At 42.2% G+C, this 18,898-nt stretch overlaps 1 protein-coding gene across 1 annotated transcript; it reads right to left on the reverse strand.

Annotated features, from left to right (window-relative positions):
* Positions 1–1,994: 1,994 nt before the first annotated feature.
* LOC106699459 (oocyte zinc finger protein XlCOF6-like) lies at positions 1,995–14,079 on the reverse strand. The gene is made up of 2 exons (XM_023743755.1): positions 13,934–14,079; positions 1,995–4,289 (listed from the first exon to the last, which is right to left on the reverse strand). The coding sequence occupies exons 1-2, from the start codon at positions 13,965–13,967 to the stop codon at positions 2,107–2,109; spliced, it is 2,217 nt and encodes a 738-aa protein (XP_023599523.1). The 5' UTR covers positions 13,968–14,079; the 3' UTR covers positions 1,995–2,106.
* Positions 14,080–18,898: the final 4,819 nt, after the last annotated feature.

Raw genomic sequence — 18,898 nt, forward strand, 5'->3', positions numbered from 1 at the left:
TATGAAATGGCTCAAGATAAAAGAAATGTACATTCACCTATTTTGTAACAACAGGTTTTTCAACTCTTTATTCAACCCACACCCTTATGCCCTCTGGGCAAGTCTCATTTCACTGACAGAAAATGTAACAAACAATGAAGTACTTTCAAGCAAACCAGTGTTTGACAAACTCATTAGTCAACAGAGCCAAATATCAACAGTACTTCTTCAAAATAGACTCGCCCAGGCCGAAAACCGACTTCCGAGCATGGGCCACGAAGTTTCAATCTCACTGTATGTGCACGCCCGCATGTGGTATTTTATAGAAGAGCCACACTCAAGGGGCCAAAGCGCCGAATGTGGCTCGCGAGCCGCAGTTTGCTGACCACGGACCCAAACAAACAAGAATGCTGGCTGGGTCCCAAAAGCCACATCCCTGGATTCAAGACACCCTTTGTTTTCCTTAGTTTTGCTGCCAGAGCACCAATGGCTCTGATGGGAACATCTGAGAAGCTACAGGAAGACACAAAACATCTTGATTATAATCAAGGATAATGACAGCTCCACAGAAGATAAACATACCCAGATGTCCCTCAGATCTGTGTACAGACGGCTCCTGTAGTCTTTTCCTCAAAAAAATTTCTTTGGTGCAGGTTTAGATGAAGACCATTCCATCTACTGGGCTGCAGTCTGGTCCAAAAGAAATTAAATCAGTGTTTCTGCAGTGAAACAGTTTCCCCTCACTGCAATGGTCCTGAAACCAGTGCCCATCACCCATGCAATTGTAGGCATTATGGCACATGGCCCTCTGCAAGACCTGGACAGGAGGTTCCCTTCAAATGTCTCAGCATTCCTTGAAAACAAGAAAAGCATTCAAGCTCCTAGAAAACACACTTGAGTTTGTCACAGCTACACGCTCTTCGGAGTGGTCTCTGTGTCTCAATGCATCCGGCTTCACATGAGGACTAGAGAGACTACAGTGTTTCATGGGAAATTATGGGCAGCAGTGTAAATTTGGCAAAAACTGCTGAGCTAATTTCTGCACCATAGTCTTCCACCAAGGGCAAAAATGTTTGAGACCACATATAAGTTTTTCACATCATCATGCTTGGAGAGCCCATATCTCCTTATAAACTAAGCCATAGAGTCAATTGAACACCCAACATTAAAGAAGTCTTATGGAAAAGGCTTCATTATTTTGCAAAGAAAGAGCCGTGACACTGGGAGTTCTTTCATTGGTCACTTAAACATTCAATAAATTCACCAATGGCATCTAGGGAAAGCTTGTCCCTGAAAATGGCAGGCCCTCTGCAAGATTATGTTTACTGGGGCCAATAGTAATCAGTTCTACATGGCAACTCATGACTGAGAAACAAGTAACACTAAGGACCCAGGTATTCCTAATTTCTTCAACAAATTAGACAACAGAGTTAGCTTCCCTGGACCCATGAGGATGGTGAATGATGCCATCTGTAGGGGCCTTATAAGGGGTTCAGGTGAAATACGTTCAGCAACAGAAATATGCAGTGACATAGACCTGGCAAGACAGCTCTTTATGTTAAAAAGTCCAACATAGATACATATGGTTACAACATACAAACAAGAAAACAGAACAGTAAAAATAGTTGTGGGTACGTTACATAATGTAGGTGATTAAACATATGAGATAAATTCAGAGTAATGGGACTTCATATATTTTCTTATACAATTGTTAAGTCCCAACTAAGAATCGATATTTTCAACACATCTAAGAAATTTTTCACATTCGGACTCTTTTGTGCAGAGCGAATTTACAAATTAGGCAGAGATATCTCACATTAATTACACTCATAAAGACTTTCTCCTGTGTGAACTCTCTGATGACGATGAAGGTGAGAGTTAGTTGTAAAAGAATTTCCACATTCACTGCATTTATAAGCATGTTCTCCTGTATGAGCTCTCTGATGAAGGCGAAGGTTGGTGTTACTGGTATAAAATTTCCCACAGTCACTGCATTTATAAGGCTTTTCTGCTGTATGAACTCTTAGATGATATTGCAGACCATTACAACATGCAAACGATTTTCAACATGCATGGCATTTATAAGGCTTTTCTCCTGTATGAACAGTCTGATGATTTTGGAGAGAATCAGTATGTATGAAACTTTTCCCAGTCACTGCATTGATAAGTCTTTTCTCCTGTGTGAACACTCTGATGACGATGAAGGTCAATGCTCCACGTAAAACATTTCCCACATTCACTGCATTTATAAGGCTTTTCTCCAGTGTGAACTCTCTGATGATTGTGATGGTGGAATTTAGTGGTAAAAGATTTCCCACATTCACTGCATTTATAGGGCTTTTCTCCAGTGTGAACTCTCTGATGACTGTGAAGGTGGAACTTAGTGGTAAAAGATTTAGCACATTCACTGCACTTATACGGCTTTTCTCCTGTGTGAACTCTCTGATGAATACGAAGGTTGGTCTTGGTGGTAAAAGATTTTCCACATTCACTGCATTGAAAAGGCTTTTCTCCTGTATGAACTCTCTGATGAGTACGAAGGTTGGTATTAGTGGTAAAAGATTTCCCACATTCACTGCATTTATACGGCTTTTCTCCAGTGTGAACTCTCTGATGACTGTGAAGGTGGAACTTACTGGTAAAAGGTTTCCCACATTCACTGCATTTATACGGCTTTTCTCCTGTGTGAACTCTCTGATGACTGTGAAGGTGGAACTTAGTGGTAAAAGATTTCCCACATTCACTGCATTTATAAGGCTTTTCTCCTGTGTGAACTCTCTGATGAATACCAAGAATCGTCTTGGTGGTAAAAGATTTCCCACATTCAGTGCATTTAAAAGGCTTTTCTCCTGTATGAACTCTCTGATGAGTACGAAGGTTGGTCTTAGTGGTAAAAAATTTCCCACATTCACTGCATTTATAAGGCTTTTCTCCTGTGTGAACTCTCTGATGACTGTGAAGGTGGAACTTAGTGGTAAAACATTTCCCACATTCACTGCATTTATAAGGCTTTTCTCCTGTGTGAACTCTCTGATGAATACAAAGGTTGGTCTTGGTGGTAAAAGATTTCTCACATTCAGTGCATTTAAAAGGCTTTTCTCCTGTATGAACTCTCTGATGAGTACGAAGGTTGGTCTTAGTTGTAAAAGATTTCCCACATTCACTGCATTTATAAGGCTTTTCTCCTGTGTGAACTCTCTGATGACTGTGAAGGTGGAACTTAGTGGTAAAAGATTTCCCACATTCACTGCATTTATTAGGCTTTTCTCCTGTATGCACTCTCTGATGATGATACAGTTTATTGCTAGTGGTAAAAGATTTCCCACATTCACTGCAGTGATAAGGCCTTTCTCCAGTGTGCACTCTCTGATGACGACAAAGTTTAGCGCTACAGGTATAAGGTTTCCCAAATTCACTACATAAATAAGGCTTTTCTCCAGTGTGAATGCTCTGAAGACAATGAATGTTACTGCTACTGGTAAAAGATTTCCCACACTCATTGTACTCATAAGGCCTTTCTCCTGTGAGCACTCTCTGATCATAATGGACAGCACTGCTATTGGTAAAAGATTTTCCACATTCAATGCGCTCATAAGGCCTTTCTTCAGTGTGCAAAGCTTCATATTCACCTAGGCTGTTAATACTGCTAAAAGCTTTCCCATATTCACTGCACTCATAAGGCCTTTCTCCAGTGTGATCTCGCTGTAGATAAGACAAGCTAGAAAATTTGGTAAAATACTTCCCACATTCAGAGCACACAAAACATTGATTTCCAACATTGACATCCTTTTCCTGAATAAACGTGTGGGTGCAAGTAATGTCTGTCTTACAGTCTTTTCTGGTGTAATAATTGTTTGTCCTTTGAAATGTCATCCCACCTGTCAAAATAGCATTTGGACTGTCAATGGTCTGAGTAGTCTTCAGGTGTAGATGTCCTGAGCTGGTAAGGAAACCCTGCCCAACCTCCTCATATGTGAAACGATTCTGGGACACATTGAAATTGCAGCTGTGTGCAAGTGAGATGTTGTCCACACCTCTAATGAAAGTCTTCTCTCGCACATGGTGTTGGTGAAATTTTATACTTAAGTAAAACTGTTTTGCACATGCCCCACACCTCAACAGTATCTGTCCGTGTTGTGTTCCCTGCCCCTCCATCACGTGAAAAATGTTTCCCAAGACTAAGCCACAACTCTCACAGGGGTGGCTCTTCTGGGAAGACGAGGCTAACTTGGGATTCCTTGTGTGTGACACTCTTACAAAAACGTTCTGTTCAGTCGCTGCCTCCACATTCTCTGTTCCACAGCAGCAACCTGAACAAAAGGAAACACTGGTGAAGTACATGTTGATCCTATGAAAACAAAATATCTCCACCACAAATGTTTATCTTTCATGACTAGACCTGATGTCATAGAAAGATTTTAAGGAGGTGTGAGGTAAACTCTGAGGAAATTGCTGTTATATATATTATGGCTCCAAAAGTCAGTCAATGATGAAAAGCAAACCAAGAGAGGGACAGAAGCGCAGGATGGGACACAACGAAGACAGGAAGACTCTCCTCACTGTTCCTGTACAAACGGCTTCCTTTAGGACCTTACATGCTGGCATGTGAGTCTGTGTAGAATAATTTAAAGCGGCCCAAAGTCATAAAAATTAATTGTATTAGTGCACATGATGTTCAACGTCAATACAATAATGTGTGGACTCCAAGGTGCTGGAGCCATGGACCAACGTTGGGGTGCAATAAAGAGAAACGTGTTAAAGAGGCAGAGGTACAAAATGCATAGAGGTTAAGATTATCCATGCTCTGGGAATCCGAGTAGAAATGATCACTATTAGAACTGAGTAGTTGGCAAAATATCAACAATAACCACAAACAGGCATAAATGGGTGAGGCATGGGCAACTTTAAAAAAACAGTGGGTTGCCCTGACCGGTTTGGCTCAGTGGATAGAGCGTCAGCCTTCAGACTGAAGGGTCCCGGGTTCAATTCTGGTCAAGGGCATGTGTCTTGGTTGTGGGTACGTCCCCAGTGGGAGGTGTGCAGGAGGCTGCTGATCGATGTTTCTCTCTCATTGATGCTTCTAGCTCTCTGTCCCTCTCCCTTCCTCTCTGTAAAATATCAATAAATATAATAAAAAAAAGAAAAAGAAAACACTGGGTTTCTAGCTATGAATGTAACAAAGGCCAGCCGAGAATTCCTCCCCAATGACCCTTCTCCAAGGCAAGTTCACCAATGGGTCCACTGTGTCATTAATAAAGTCCTGTTTTGCCCTAACCAGTTTGGCTCAGTGACAGAGCGTCAGCCTGCGGAGCGAAGGGTCCCAGGTTTGATTACGGTCAAGGGCATGTACCTTGGTTTTTGGTTCACTCCCAGAAGGGGGTGTACAGGAGGCAGCTAATTGATGTTTCTCCCTACTCGATGTTTCTAACTCCCTATCCCTCTCCCTACCTTTCTATAAAAAAATCAATAAAATACATTTAAAAATAAATAAATAAAGTCATGTTTCTTCTGTGATGCACAAATGATTCTTCCTCTTAAATCCCACTTGAGACATTTATCTGATAAATGATGCAAATCTTCAAAGAAAAACACAAAAGTTGATGATCAACACTGTGGTAGAACAACAAAAAACAAATGAGATCACAGACAAACGACCTATGTAAGCCCTTGCTGGCTTGGCTCAGTGGATAGAGCATTTCCCTGTGGAATGAAGGGTCCTAGGTTCACTTCCGGCCAGGGGCATGTGCCTGTGTTGCAGGCTTCATCTTCAGTAGGTGGTGTGCAGGAGGCAGCCGATCAATGATTCTCTCTCATCATTGATGTTTCCATCTCTCCCTTCCTCTCTGAAATCAATACAAATATATTAAAAAAAAAAAAAAAAAAAAGACCTATGTGAGTGACTTCCGAAAGAATGCAGAATTAGAGATATGAGCATCTCCCCCGACCCCATGGTAAGCAGACAGCTACTCAGAAACAAAAACCGCATAAAAAATGGGAGTAAGAGTACCATGAAGACAAATAGTGTAACAGACACAAATAAAGAAGTGTACAGAAAGAATGACTACAAAAGACTGGGTGAATAAACATATTTGAAAATACGTACGGTAAAAAACAAGGGTCTGAATTACCTCCAGCAGCCCCTGTGCTTCTGCTATCATTGACCAAAGTGACCTGTTTTTAAAAAAGCACTGGAAATTTTTGTGTTTAAAAACCACAGAATGCCTTGGCCAGTATGGCTCAGTTGGTTGGAGCAGCATCCTGTGTACCAAAGGGTCGAGTATTCAATTCCCAGTCAAGGCACATGTCAGTATATGGGTTCCATTTCCAGTTACCTTGTGTGCAGAAGTCAGCCGATTGATGTTTCTCCCTCACTCTGATGTTTCTCTGTCTCTCTGTCTCCCCATCTCTCTTCCTCAAATATTTGAACAAGCATCAGTAAAAGGGAGATAAGGCAAAATAAAACAATACAAATATTGGCTACCCTTGAGTTAGACTAAAGCAAATAACAAAAACCAATAAACAAACAACAAGAAGCGTCAGGGGTGTAGGGGAGGCTGGGGAAGGGTCAATTGGGGAAAAAAAAAAAAAACAAGCTTCAAAGAAATGAAAGGTAAGACATTACACCTGACACTAGGAACCACAAAGAAATAGTAAGAGATGTTGAGCCCTAACCGGTTTGGCTCAGTCTGAAGGGTTCCAGATTCGATTCCGGTCAAGGGCATGTACCTTACTTGCGGGCATATTCCCAGTAGGAGGTGTGCAGGAGGCAGTTGATCAATGTTTCCCTCATCGATGTTTCTAACTCTCTATCCCTCTCCCTTCCTCTCTGTAAAAAATCAATAAAATACATTTTAAAAAAATAAATAAATAAATAAAAAGAGAGATGTTGATGTTAAGAGATAACATGACCCTCCATAGAGAAATCTGTCAAGATCCCATATGAGCTTCTGAAATTAATAAACAAATTCAGAGCCCAGGCCATGTAGCTCTCTTGTTGAGTGTGTGGTCCCGATGCACCACAGTTGTGGGTTTGTAGGGCACATGTAGGGGACAGCCAATAAATGCTTAGATGGGTAGAACTGCAGATCAATGTTTCCCTCTCTTTCTCTGTTTCCCTTCCTGTGTCTAAAATAAATAAATAAAGGCTGCCCAGTATGGCTCAGTGATTGAGCATAAACCCATGACCTAGAACCGTGGTCAGCAAACTGCGGATTGTGAAGCACAAGTGGCTCTTTGGCCCCTTGCGTGTGGCTCTTCCACAAAATACCATGTGCGGGCGCGCGTATAGTGTTGAAACTTCGTGGCCCATTTGCAGAAGTCGGGTTTTGGCCTGCGGGTGTCTATTTTGAAGAAGTACTGTTGATATTTGGCTCTGTGAACTAATGAGTTTGCCAACCACTGAGACCTTGTAGATCACAATTCCAGTCTTTGTCAGAAGATACTTGCAGGTTGCCGGCCCTATCTCCATTATGGGGAAGGGGGTGGGGGCGGTGCAAAAAGCAGCTGATCAATGACTCTCTCTCATTATTCATGTTTCTATCGCTCTCTAGTTCTTTTCCTCTCTGAAATCAATAAAATATAGTTTAAAAATAAATAATTTAAGGAATAAATAAATAGCCCTGGCCCGTGTCACTCAGTGCTGAGAGTGCCTGCTTGCACACTGGAAGGTCATGGATGTGATTCTCAGTAAGAGGCAAGTATGTGGGTTTCAGGTTCAATCCCCCTTCTAGTGGGGGCACATGTGTGAGGCAACCAATAGATGTTTCTCTCTCTCTCTCTCTCTCTGACTCTCCCTTACTCTCACTCTCTTAGAAAAAAAAATCAATGGAAAAAATATTCTCACTATTCAGGTGAAGATAAAAGAAGAAAGAATTGAATTCAGGCCCTAACCGGTTTGGCTCAGTAGATAGAGCGTCGGCCTGTGGACTAAAGGGTCCCAGGTTCGATTCTGGTCAAGGGCATGTACCTTGGTTGTGGGCACATCCCCAGTAGGGGGTGTGCAGGAGGCAGCTGATCGGTGTTTCTCTCTCATCGATGTTTCTAACTCTCTATCCCTCTCCCTTCCTCTCTGTAAAAAATCAATAAAATATATATTTAAAAAAAAAAAAAGAATTGAATTCAGAAAAGTTATGGGAGAGGAGATCCAAGATGGCGGTGTAGGCAAAGGCCTATACTGGCTTCCTCCCACAACCACATCAAAATTACAACTAAAATACACAACAACCATCAGCCAGAAAGCCTGGAAAGCTGGCTGAATGGAAGTCTTAGGACAGTGGTTCTAAACCTTGGCTGCACATTAGCATCACCTGGGAATCTTCCTAAAATCTTGATATCTGGCCCTCATCCTCCAGAAATTCTGTTTCTTTGTTTCTAGTGATGAGGCCCAGAAATCAGGATTTTAAAAAGATTCCCAGGTGATTCTAATGTGCAGCCAAGGTTGAGAACCACTGTCTTAGGACTAGAGAGGTAAAGTAGAAAGCACACTGAGACTGATAGGAGGTATAAAGGCATGGAAGGTCCTGGTCGTGTGTACCCATGTGGGACACTTTTTTAATTGGGAGGGAGATCGTCTCTGCAGACGTCACCTGGAAGAGCAAGAGGTCCCAGTACCACACCAGTCGCACAGCACAGCGTCCCAGACTGGGGGAAAAAAGGCCTTAATGGGAGTAAGAACCATGGGTTGGAAAAACCAGTGCGGACTGGGGCTCAGTGACACAGAGGGTGCAGGAGACCCAGCTGCTCCTCTTACAATGCCAGTACCACAAAGGGAACTTACAAACTCACGCTTCTTCTGACCTCCAGGGCCTGGCAAACATGGTGGCGGAGGGGTGGATCAAGACACATACGAGGGGAAACTGGACTAACTGGCATCAGGGCAGGAATTTGGGGGCAGCTTTCTCCCAGACAGAGGTGACTGCTGTGGTCATTATACCTATGCTGCCACTTCCAAGATGGCAGGTCTTACTGACAACCATTTCTGTGTGCTCCGACCTGGTGATTCCCTGAGACCTCACCCCATCCAATTTACAACTCCAACCAAGCTGTGTGCAGCAGCATTTGTATATGAACTGCCTGCCCTTGCTCAGGATAAAACCTGTCAAACAAGTTGCAGTTGGGTCAGGGAGCCCCAAACCTATCAATAAAAGACCTATACCCGGCACAAGCACTAGCCTTCCTTGCTTCACAGCTGGGCCTCATCAGGGCACTTCCAAACTCGATACAAAGAGGAGATTCTGCAGATCTCTCTGTAGATGCTGCTGGATGGCTCCAGGCAGAGGCTGACTTTACACTTCCCTGGAGACCCAAGAGCCAGTGTACCCAGTGGTCAGTGTCATACCATAGCAGCTTAAAACTCTTCACATCCATAAGCTATACACTCAAGGGGCAGACTCACTGACCATCAAAGCCCCACTGATGCAGGTCATGCTCCATAGGGGTGTCTCCTGCACAGCAGCTCTCCCACTGTAGTCTTAGCGACACCCATCAATGCTAAAATCCTCAAGAAAAATCTGGCAAATCGTATCCAACAATACATTAGAAAGATCAACACCATGACCAAGTGGGATTTATTCCAGGGATGAAAGATTGATATAATATCTGCAAATCAATAAATACGATACAACATATAAACAAAATGAGAGACAGAAATCATATAATCATATCAATTGATATAGAAAAAGCATCTGACATAATCTGACACACTTTCTTGATAAAAACTCTCAGCAAAGTAGGAGCCCAAGGATCACACCTCAACATAATAAGAGCTTTTATGACAAACCCACAGCCAACATCACACTCAATCAGCAAAAACTACAACCATTTTCCCTAAGAACAGGAACAACACAGGGATGCCCACTTTCATCACTCCTGTTTGATATAAAACTGGAAGGGCTAGCAATAACAATCAGACAAGAAGCAGAAATTAAAGGCTTCATAATTAGAAAAGAAGAAAACCATCATTATTCAAAGATGACATGATATTGTACATAGAAAACCCTAAAGATACCATCAAAAAACTACTAAATTTAATAAATGTATTCAGCAATGTTGCAGGTTACAAAACTAACAACCAGAAATCTATGGCTTTTTTATACACCAATAACGAACTCACAGAAAGAGAAACAAACAAACAAAAAATCCTATCTACCATTACAACAAAAATATTAGGATACGTAGGAATAAACTTAACTAATGAGGTAAAAGACCTATTCCGAAAACTACAGGAAGTTGAGAAAAAGAGATAGAACAAGATATAAAAAAAATGAAAAAATATACTGTGTTCATGGATTGGTAGAATCAACATCATGAAAATGTCCATGCTACCCAAAGCAATCTGCAGATTCAATGCAATCCCCATTAAGATACCAACTGCATATTTCACAGACCTATAAGAAGCTCTCCAAAAATAAATATGGAATAATAATAATAAAAAATAGCCACAGGAATCCTGAGAAAGAACAAAGTTGGAGGGATGACAATACCAGGTACCAAGGTATATTGCAAACATGCCTGGTACTGGCACAACAACAGACATATAGAACAATGCAACAGAACAGAGAATCCAGATATCGACCCAAGCCATTATGCTCAATATTTGTCAAAGGAGGCAACACCATACAATGAATTCAAGACAGTCTCTTCAATAAATGGTGTTGGGAAAATTGGACTGATACATGCAAAATATTGAAACTAGACCACCAACTTATACCATACACAAAAATAAACTAAATATAAAGTCTGTAAACGTAACATGGGAAACCATAAAAATCTTAGAAAAATTCACAGCAGCAAAATATCAGACATATATCCTAGCAATGTCTTTACGGATACAGCTCCTAGGGCAGTGATGGCGAACCTTTTGAGCTCGGCGTGTCAGCATTTTGAAAAACCCTAACTTAACTCTGGTGCCGTGGCACATATAGAAATTGTTTGATATTTGCAACCATAGTAAAACAAAGATTTATATTTTTGATATTTTTAAAATATATTTAAAAGGCATTTAACAAAGAAAAATCAACCAAAAAAATGAGTTTGCGTGTCACCTCTGACACACGTGTCATAGGTTCACCATCACTGTCCTAGGGTAATGGAAACTAAGGAAAAAATGAATAAATGGAACTATGTCAAGATAAAAAGCTTCTGCACAGCAATAGAAACCATCAACAAAACAACAAGAAAGCCCACTGAATTGAAGAATATATTTGCCAATGTTGTATCCCATAAGGGTTTACTCTCCAAAATTTACAGGGAACTCATACATCTTAACTCATACATCTTAACAAAAAGAAGATAAACGATCCAATAAAAAAAACGGGCAAAGGACCTAAGTGCACACTTTTCAAAAGTAGACATACAGAAAGCCAAGAGACATATAAAAACATGCTCAAAGCCACTTATCTGAGAGACGCAAATCAAAATGACAATAAGATATCATCTCACACCTGTCAGGATGGCTATCATCAACTAATCAACAAATGACAAATGACAAGTGCTGACAAGGATGCAGAGAAAAAGGAACCCTTGTGCATCGCTGCTGGGAATGCATATTGGTACAGACACTGTGGAATATAGTATAGAGTTTCCAAAAAATTAGAAATGGAACTCCCAATTGACCCATCTAGGAAAATATCCCAAGAAATAAAAACAGCACTAGCCGGTTTGGCTCAGTGGATAGAGAGTTGGCCTGCAGACTTAAAGGTCCCAGGTTCGATGATGGTCAAGGCAACATGCTGGGTTGTGGGCTCGATTCCCAGTAGGGTGCGTGCAGAACAAAGCGATCAATGATTCTGTCTTATCACTGATGTTACTATCTCTCTCTCCCTCTCCTTTCCTCACTCTGAAATCAATAATGAAATATTAAAAAGAAAGAGAAGAAATCAGAAACACCAATCAGAAAGGACATATGCACCTCTATGTTCATAGCAGTACAATTTAGGGTGGCTAAGATTTGGAAATAGCCTAAGTGCCCATCAGTATATCAGTAGATTAAAAAAACAGTGGCATATCTACACAATGGAATACTATGCTGCTGTTAAAAAGGAGGAACTCTTACTATTTGCAACAGCATGGATGGAACTGGAGAGCATTATGCTACGCAACGTAAGCCATGTGGAGAAAGATAAATATCACAGACCGTAATCGGTTTGGCTCAGTGGATGGAGCGTCAGCCTGCGGACTGAGGTGTCCCGGGTTCGATTCCGGTCAGGGGCATGTGCCTTAGTTGCGGGCACATCCCCGGTGGGAGGTGTGCAGGAGGCGGCTGATCGGTGTTTCTCTCTCATCGATGTTTCTAACTCTCTATCCTTCTCCCTTCCTCTCTGTAAAAAATCAATACAATATTTTTTTTTAAAAAAAGATAACTATCACAGGATCTCACTCATTTGTGGTCAATGGGGGAAAGAAGAGACATATGTAATACAATATATATTACTTTAATCAATAACGAATTTTAAACAAGAAATATTGTGAAAATATCCATACTACACAATGCAATCTAAGATTAAATGGAACCCTGAGGATAATTCTTATGGTATTTTACAAAGATATGAAAAGAAAACCTTGAAATGTATAGAACTAAAAAATGTGAATAGCAAAAACAATCGTGAGTGAGAAGCAAGCTGGTGGCATCACACTTCCTGACTTCAATTTAGTACAAAGAGAAGGCAAGCAAACAATGTATTGCTGGAGAAACACAGACACATACATCAACAGAAGAGAACAGAAAACACAGAAATAAATCCAGCACATACTTTCAAGTAATCTTTGTCAAAACTGCAAGACAGAGAAGAAAGGAGAGATAGTTTCTTCAATGAATGGTGCTGCTGAAAATCAATACTCACATGTAAACACAACAATACTGGACACCACTGATAAAATTTAATGCAACCTGCATAACAGAATTGAATATCAGCGCTAAAACTTAAAATGCCTGAGGACAACCTAGAGAAAAAGTTTTGGAGGTTTGTTTTGACATGATTTTTCGAATGTGACACCAACCACCAGACAAAAAAGAAAAAACAGACAGTCCAGATTGCAACCAATAAAGAAAAAAGCTTCTTCACAGCCCAACAGCAATAAAAAAATGAAATGAAAGGAAATCTAGAGAAAAGAAGAAAATACTTGCAAATCCTATGAAGGAATCGCTTGGATAGATTGTGGATTCAGTTCGTATCAGCACAATAAAGCGAATATTGAGATATAGACAGAAATTCACACAAATAGTTGGATTTCCCAGGGAATAATAAAGTTATGTTAATACTATACTGGAGGCTAATAACAATGCAATGACTTGTCCGAAAACCAAACTCAATATAACTTCATTAAAAATACTTTATTGCTAAGCACTAGCAACAAGCATCTGAATTTGCTAGAAAAAAGGTGGCACTAGACCTGCTGAATTGCAGGGTTGCCTAAAAACATCGACTTTGTAGAAAAGCGGGTGTGGGGAGCAATATCTGCATCTGCAAAGCAAAATTAAGCTCATGCAAGAATGTGCTCCTGGGTGTCATAAACAATGAATATATAATATAAACAAGGAGACAGAAGGTGGTTGGTGTCACAAAAACTTGAAGTCAAAGAATGTTTAACCAAAAAATGCAGTTATTAAGCAGGATAAGGTATAGAAACAATTCTTCAAAAACGAGGTACAAGTGACCAACAGGAACATAGAAAATGTTTTCCTCCCTGATCAAGGTGGAATCCCTCAGGCTTCCTCCAAAACTACCAACCTCAAGTACTTCCCTGTGAATTTGGTGCAGCAGGGAGTATTGGGACTTCAGGAATAGAAGGGAGCAGGGGAAACAGACCAACCCACCCCAGGACAGCAACTATCCAGGAAACTGGAAAAATCAAGCAGTACCACAGTCTAAATGGGAGGACAGAGCACACCCTGGGATATGGGCCCTGGGAAATAGAAAAGCCAATTCCAGGTCACTGGTGACAGTGAGGGTCTTACCCAGCGAGGATATAAGTTCAAAGTTCTCCAGCATCACATTCAGGTACAGCTGTCTCTGACCCTCATCAAGGAGGCTCCATTCCTCCCTGGAGAAGTACAGGGCAATGTCCTCAAAGGTCACGCCAACCTGTCAGAATTGAGACAATTGAAAGCAGAGCTGTCTCTCTGAGAACCTGCCATTCTACTCCTTACACACCTTTTCCCCCTCAACCTCCTCCAGGGCCCCTGGTTACTGTGGACACCAGGCCCTAATGCAAGTGCAGGCTGCTCTCTCATCACAGTCCCATTACTCACTGCAATGAATGGCCCTCAGCAGAGCAGCTGGGTTGGGTGGGAAGAACTGGGGAGGGGAGGGTAGAGAGCAATGCCATTTAAGGTCTGGGCGATGCCTGCAGGGCCCCAACCTTCCTGCCAGCAACACCACTGCAGTCTCCTAGATACTGCCCCCAAGACAAAGCCAAGCGAGGGTTTATGCTTCACCTTTAAGTCCCCACACCAGGTTCCAGGACCATCAGCTCACACTTCCTCCAGGTGTGCACACCACTGGGTAATGTTCAACCCCTTCCCATGTTCAGATCGCATGTTCACTCCCTCAGCTCTGCCCCCTTCCTGCTCCAATGCCACTGGATCTCGCTGGACTCACCCATGAACCTGGCATATGGCGTGTAGAGAGCTTGTAGTCCAGCCGGATCCAGGACCACCCCAGGCCCCGGATGGACCCACAGCTGGGAAAGCCCCGAATGAGTCTGTGCCGTCCTCCCCGCAGCCTCTGATCTTTCCGTCAATACTCACAGCCACATCCTCAGGGACCTTCAGATGCAAGTCACCCCCGTCCTCTCTGCCCTGCACTTGCTGTGTCCTCAGAAACCACAACACTCCTCTCCCCCCTCCACCTTCCTCACGGGCCTCCACGCGGGACTGAGCTGCAGGACGGGACAGGCGCCCTCCCCAGGCTGTGGTGTCTGTGTGAGGAGGCGGTGAGGGCCTGGGGGACACAAACTCACCTCAGCCCGTCTCCTCAGCGGGGGCGCCGCCATTGCCCTCTGTGGGCTGAGCGGGCGGGAGCAGAAGCCGCTGCAGGAATGGCGGTCCCTGTCCTGGCCCTGGCCTGGGTCCGGGTGGCGACTCCGAGCTTCAACCCACGTGGGAGCTGTGAGCACCACTGGCGGCTCCACCATTAGCTGTGAGGGGGGGAGCACCACTTTCCGGCCTTCTCCACGGGACCTTGGACCGGGAAAACCTCGTCTGCAGAGACAAAAACCTTAGAGGAAACGCGGCTAGGAGCACTACCATCCCGCCCTACAGAAGCGGCCAAACGCAAATGCCTTCTCTGACCCTTCATTGGCTCAGCCTGATGCCATTCCATGCGTGGCCTTCTGGGTAATGTAGTTTCTCCGCTCCATGGCCAGGATCCCCTATTTCCTTAGCTGACTACAGGACTGCATTTAGGGGCAAATAGCCCAAGATCACACCAAGTATTTTCAGGTCCCTTAAGCGCCTTCAAGGGACGTGATTTCGAGGGCAAGTTTCTTTCTCATGTACCCGCGTGGCTGGTTTTGTATATCTTTATTACAGGACCAGCCCTTTCTGAACGGCAGGCATTGTTTCTTCATTCATGGCATTTGGCATGTGTCTCCTTCAGGTTAAATGTTGCTTGCAGAAGTTGCTCAAGTCTCTAACTGCCTCTATCCTGCCTCCACTGAATCCATTACTCAAAGTTAATGTCACAAAACAGACACTCATCAGAGCATTTGCTTCTGATGCCATCCAAAGTGTCAGCTCTGCCTGGGCTGCCAGTGTGGGTAAGATGGCCAAGAAACCTTTGAAAAAATCCTCAAAGTGACTGATCATCAGAGAGATGCAAATTAATGCAACAATTAGGTATCACCCCACCACTTTCATAATGGCTGCCATCAGCAAATCAACAAATGAGAAGTGCTGGGGAGGATGTGGAAAAATGGGAACCCTAGTACACCCCTGGTGGGAATGCTAATTGGTACAGTCATAATGGATTCAGTTTGAAGTTTTTGCAAAATATTTAATATGGAACTGCCATTTAATTCAGTGATTCTACTCCTAGGAATATATCCTAAGACACCTGAAACAATCACATAGATAGTATGTACCCCTATGTTCATAGCAGCACAATTTACAATAGCAAAGATCTGGAAACTGCCCAAGTACTCATCAGTAGATGATTGATTGGATAAAAAACTGTGGTACATTGATATCATGGAATACTATGCAGCAGTAAAAATGAAGACTCTCTTCCCCTTTCACACAGCATGTAGGGACCTGGAGAGCATCATGCTAAGTGAAATAAGTCAAGAGAGAAAGAGAAGTATCACTTCATCTCACTCATATATGTAATCTAATTAACAAAAAAACCCCTGTTGAATGGAGTAAATTCAGAGTGTGGAATTCAGAATGAGGAATCTTAGAAGGGAAGGCTGAGGAGGGTAAAAAAAAAAAAAGAAACAAAAACATCCTTCCCTGTGGATTATACACACACACACAAACAATAAAAACAGTCACCCAAGCCTTGAGCATTTTCTTCTGTTCTCTGAAAGCAATGGGAAAACTCTAGCTTGCTGGGTTCTGGGTCTGCTCTAAATTTGTGTTTATAAATCTGTCTTCTGTCAGTTGTGTCCCTGAAAATGCTGAAACCCCTCCATGTAACGTTCACCTGATTCACATGAGTTGATTGCTTTTAGTGTTGTTGTAAGAAAAGTCCAAACATGTTGGAGAATTTTTCTCAGTTTATTTGACCAAAGCCTGTGACATTGCCAAGAAACAACAAGAAAACACATTGAGGTGGGAGAATGGCAGTTTTGCACCTTCTTTATACATTAGACTCAAAGGAGAAGACATAAGGGGGTTATATGAAATTCACTGTTGATAAATTAAGGGAGAGAGTTGAGGAGCGAAATCTCTGGTTTTGGATAAAAAGTTTAAAAAATAGACATAAACTTCTTTTTAAGTTTATCTATTAGGTAACAGTTAATATTTAACACAATAACAATAATAATTGGGGTCTGTGGTCTTCTGTGTTGGGAGATTGTGCCCTTAAGCTTCTATAAAATGGAAATTTCCCTGAAAATCCAAAGGTAGGTTATCCCAGATGCAAAAACACAATAGCCAGGCCTATTAAGGTAAAAATCGACCTTTGCAAAACAAAACAAAAAACAAGGCTAGGACATAACTACCCCTGTGGCTTACTTTTGCTTAGAAAGTTTTAACTTCAAACCATCTTATATGGTTACTTTTGGCCTCTGAGTTCCTAAGATTGGCCATGGCATGCCAGGATCCCTGATCTTACTAGGTTTAGTATGTGCCTTCATTTTTGTCCAAACTGGGGAGTTAGAACTTGTTGGTTTAGCCCTAACCAGTTTGGCTCAATGGATAGAGCAGTGGCCTTCAGACTGAAGGGTCCCAGGTTCAATTCCAGTCAAGGGCATGTACCTTGGTTGTGGGTATATCTCCAATAGGGGGTGTGCAGGAGGCAGCTGATTGATGTTTCTAACTCTCTATCCCTCTCCCTTCCTCTCTGTAAGAAATCAATAAAGTAAAAAATAGAATTAAAAAAGAACTTGTCGGTTGAGGAGAAAATTCAATGAGTGCTTTATTTCCTGGCGGACCCACTGTTCACATCCTCCTTAACAGAATGCCCCCATATTGCTGGTGTCCCTTTATTTGGACTCCTAGTAGTTAAACTTCCTCCAGTCAATAAAGCCTTGGGATCTAAATGTGGTGGAGGTATTTGTAAGGAAAAGAAAAAGTTCTTTCCTTTTCTTTGCTGTGGTCTTTCACAATTAATGAGAAGCGCCTGTTAATTCAGTGGTTCTCAACCTTGGCTGCACATTAGAATCACCTGGGAATCTTTTTCAAATCCTGATTTCTGGGCCTCATCATTAGTAACAAAGAAACAGAATTTCCGGAGGATGAGGCCCAGAAATCAGGATTTTAAAAGAAGATTCCCAGGTGATTCTAATGTGCAGCCAAGGTTGAGAACCACTGTGCTAATTACACCCCAAGTGTTTTGGCTCATCTGATTCAACAACACCCGAGTTCAAACCGCTGAACAAGACTAGTTACTTTCAAGGCTACCTTCTTGCTACCCTTCCTCCCTGGTCACACCTCAGAGATAATTCGCAACAAGGAGTCTCTAGTTAGTAGAAAGTTTCCTTTCCTCCGCCCCTTCAAACAAGCCTCTTTTGAACTCTTCATAACTTTTTCTCTAGTCATATTTTCTAGGCTTGTGAAAAGTATTGATAAGTCACCTCCCTATACATCTGCCAGACTGTCTCCAGGAAAGCAAACAAACTGTAACTTTTTTCCTAAAATATATTTTATTGATTTTTTACAGAGAGGAAGGGAGAGAGATAGAGAGTTAGAAACATCGATGAGAGAGGAACATCGATCAGCTGCCTCCTGCACATCTCCCACTGGGGATGTGCCCACAACCCAGGCACGTGCCCTTAACCGGAATCGAACCCTTCAGTCAGCAGGCCGACGCTCCATCCACTGAGCCAAACCGGTTTCGGCACAAATTGTAACTTTTAAAGGCAGCCCCTCATATCTACTGTACTTCAGTGCATTCCAAGGTCCCTCCATTCCTTATCCCTTAACAACAGGCACAGCTGAAAAGCAGAAGTCACCCTTTATGCCTGCCCTCTACTGACTAGCAATGTTTGGCCCTTTCTTCACTTGGAAAGTGAAATAAACTTCCTCTCTTCATGTCTTCTTCTAAGTCTGAATTCTTTCACAGCCTGCATCACCGGCCAAACCTGAACAATATTTCATTATTCTGAGTTAAGTGGGACAAAATGAGGAAAATGACATTGTAGAGGCAAAATCATATTTCCTTCTCCATTACTAAGTTCTTTGGTTGGCCTAGTAATTAAATTATATAATACAGACTAACAGGGGAAAAACAACCAAAATGTTATTAACATGTATAACTCC

The sequence above is a fragment of the Myotis lucifugus genome, unplaced genomic scaffold, assembly GCF_000147115.1.
Source record: "Myotis lucifugus unplaced genomic scaffold, Myoluc2.0 scaffold_412, whole genome shotgun sequence".
NCBI lineage: Eukaryota > Metazoa > Chordata > Mammalia > Chiroptera > Vespertilionidae > Myotis > Myotis lucifugus.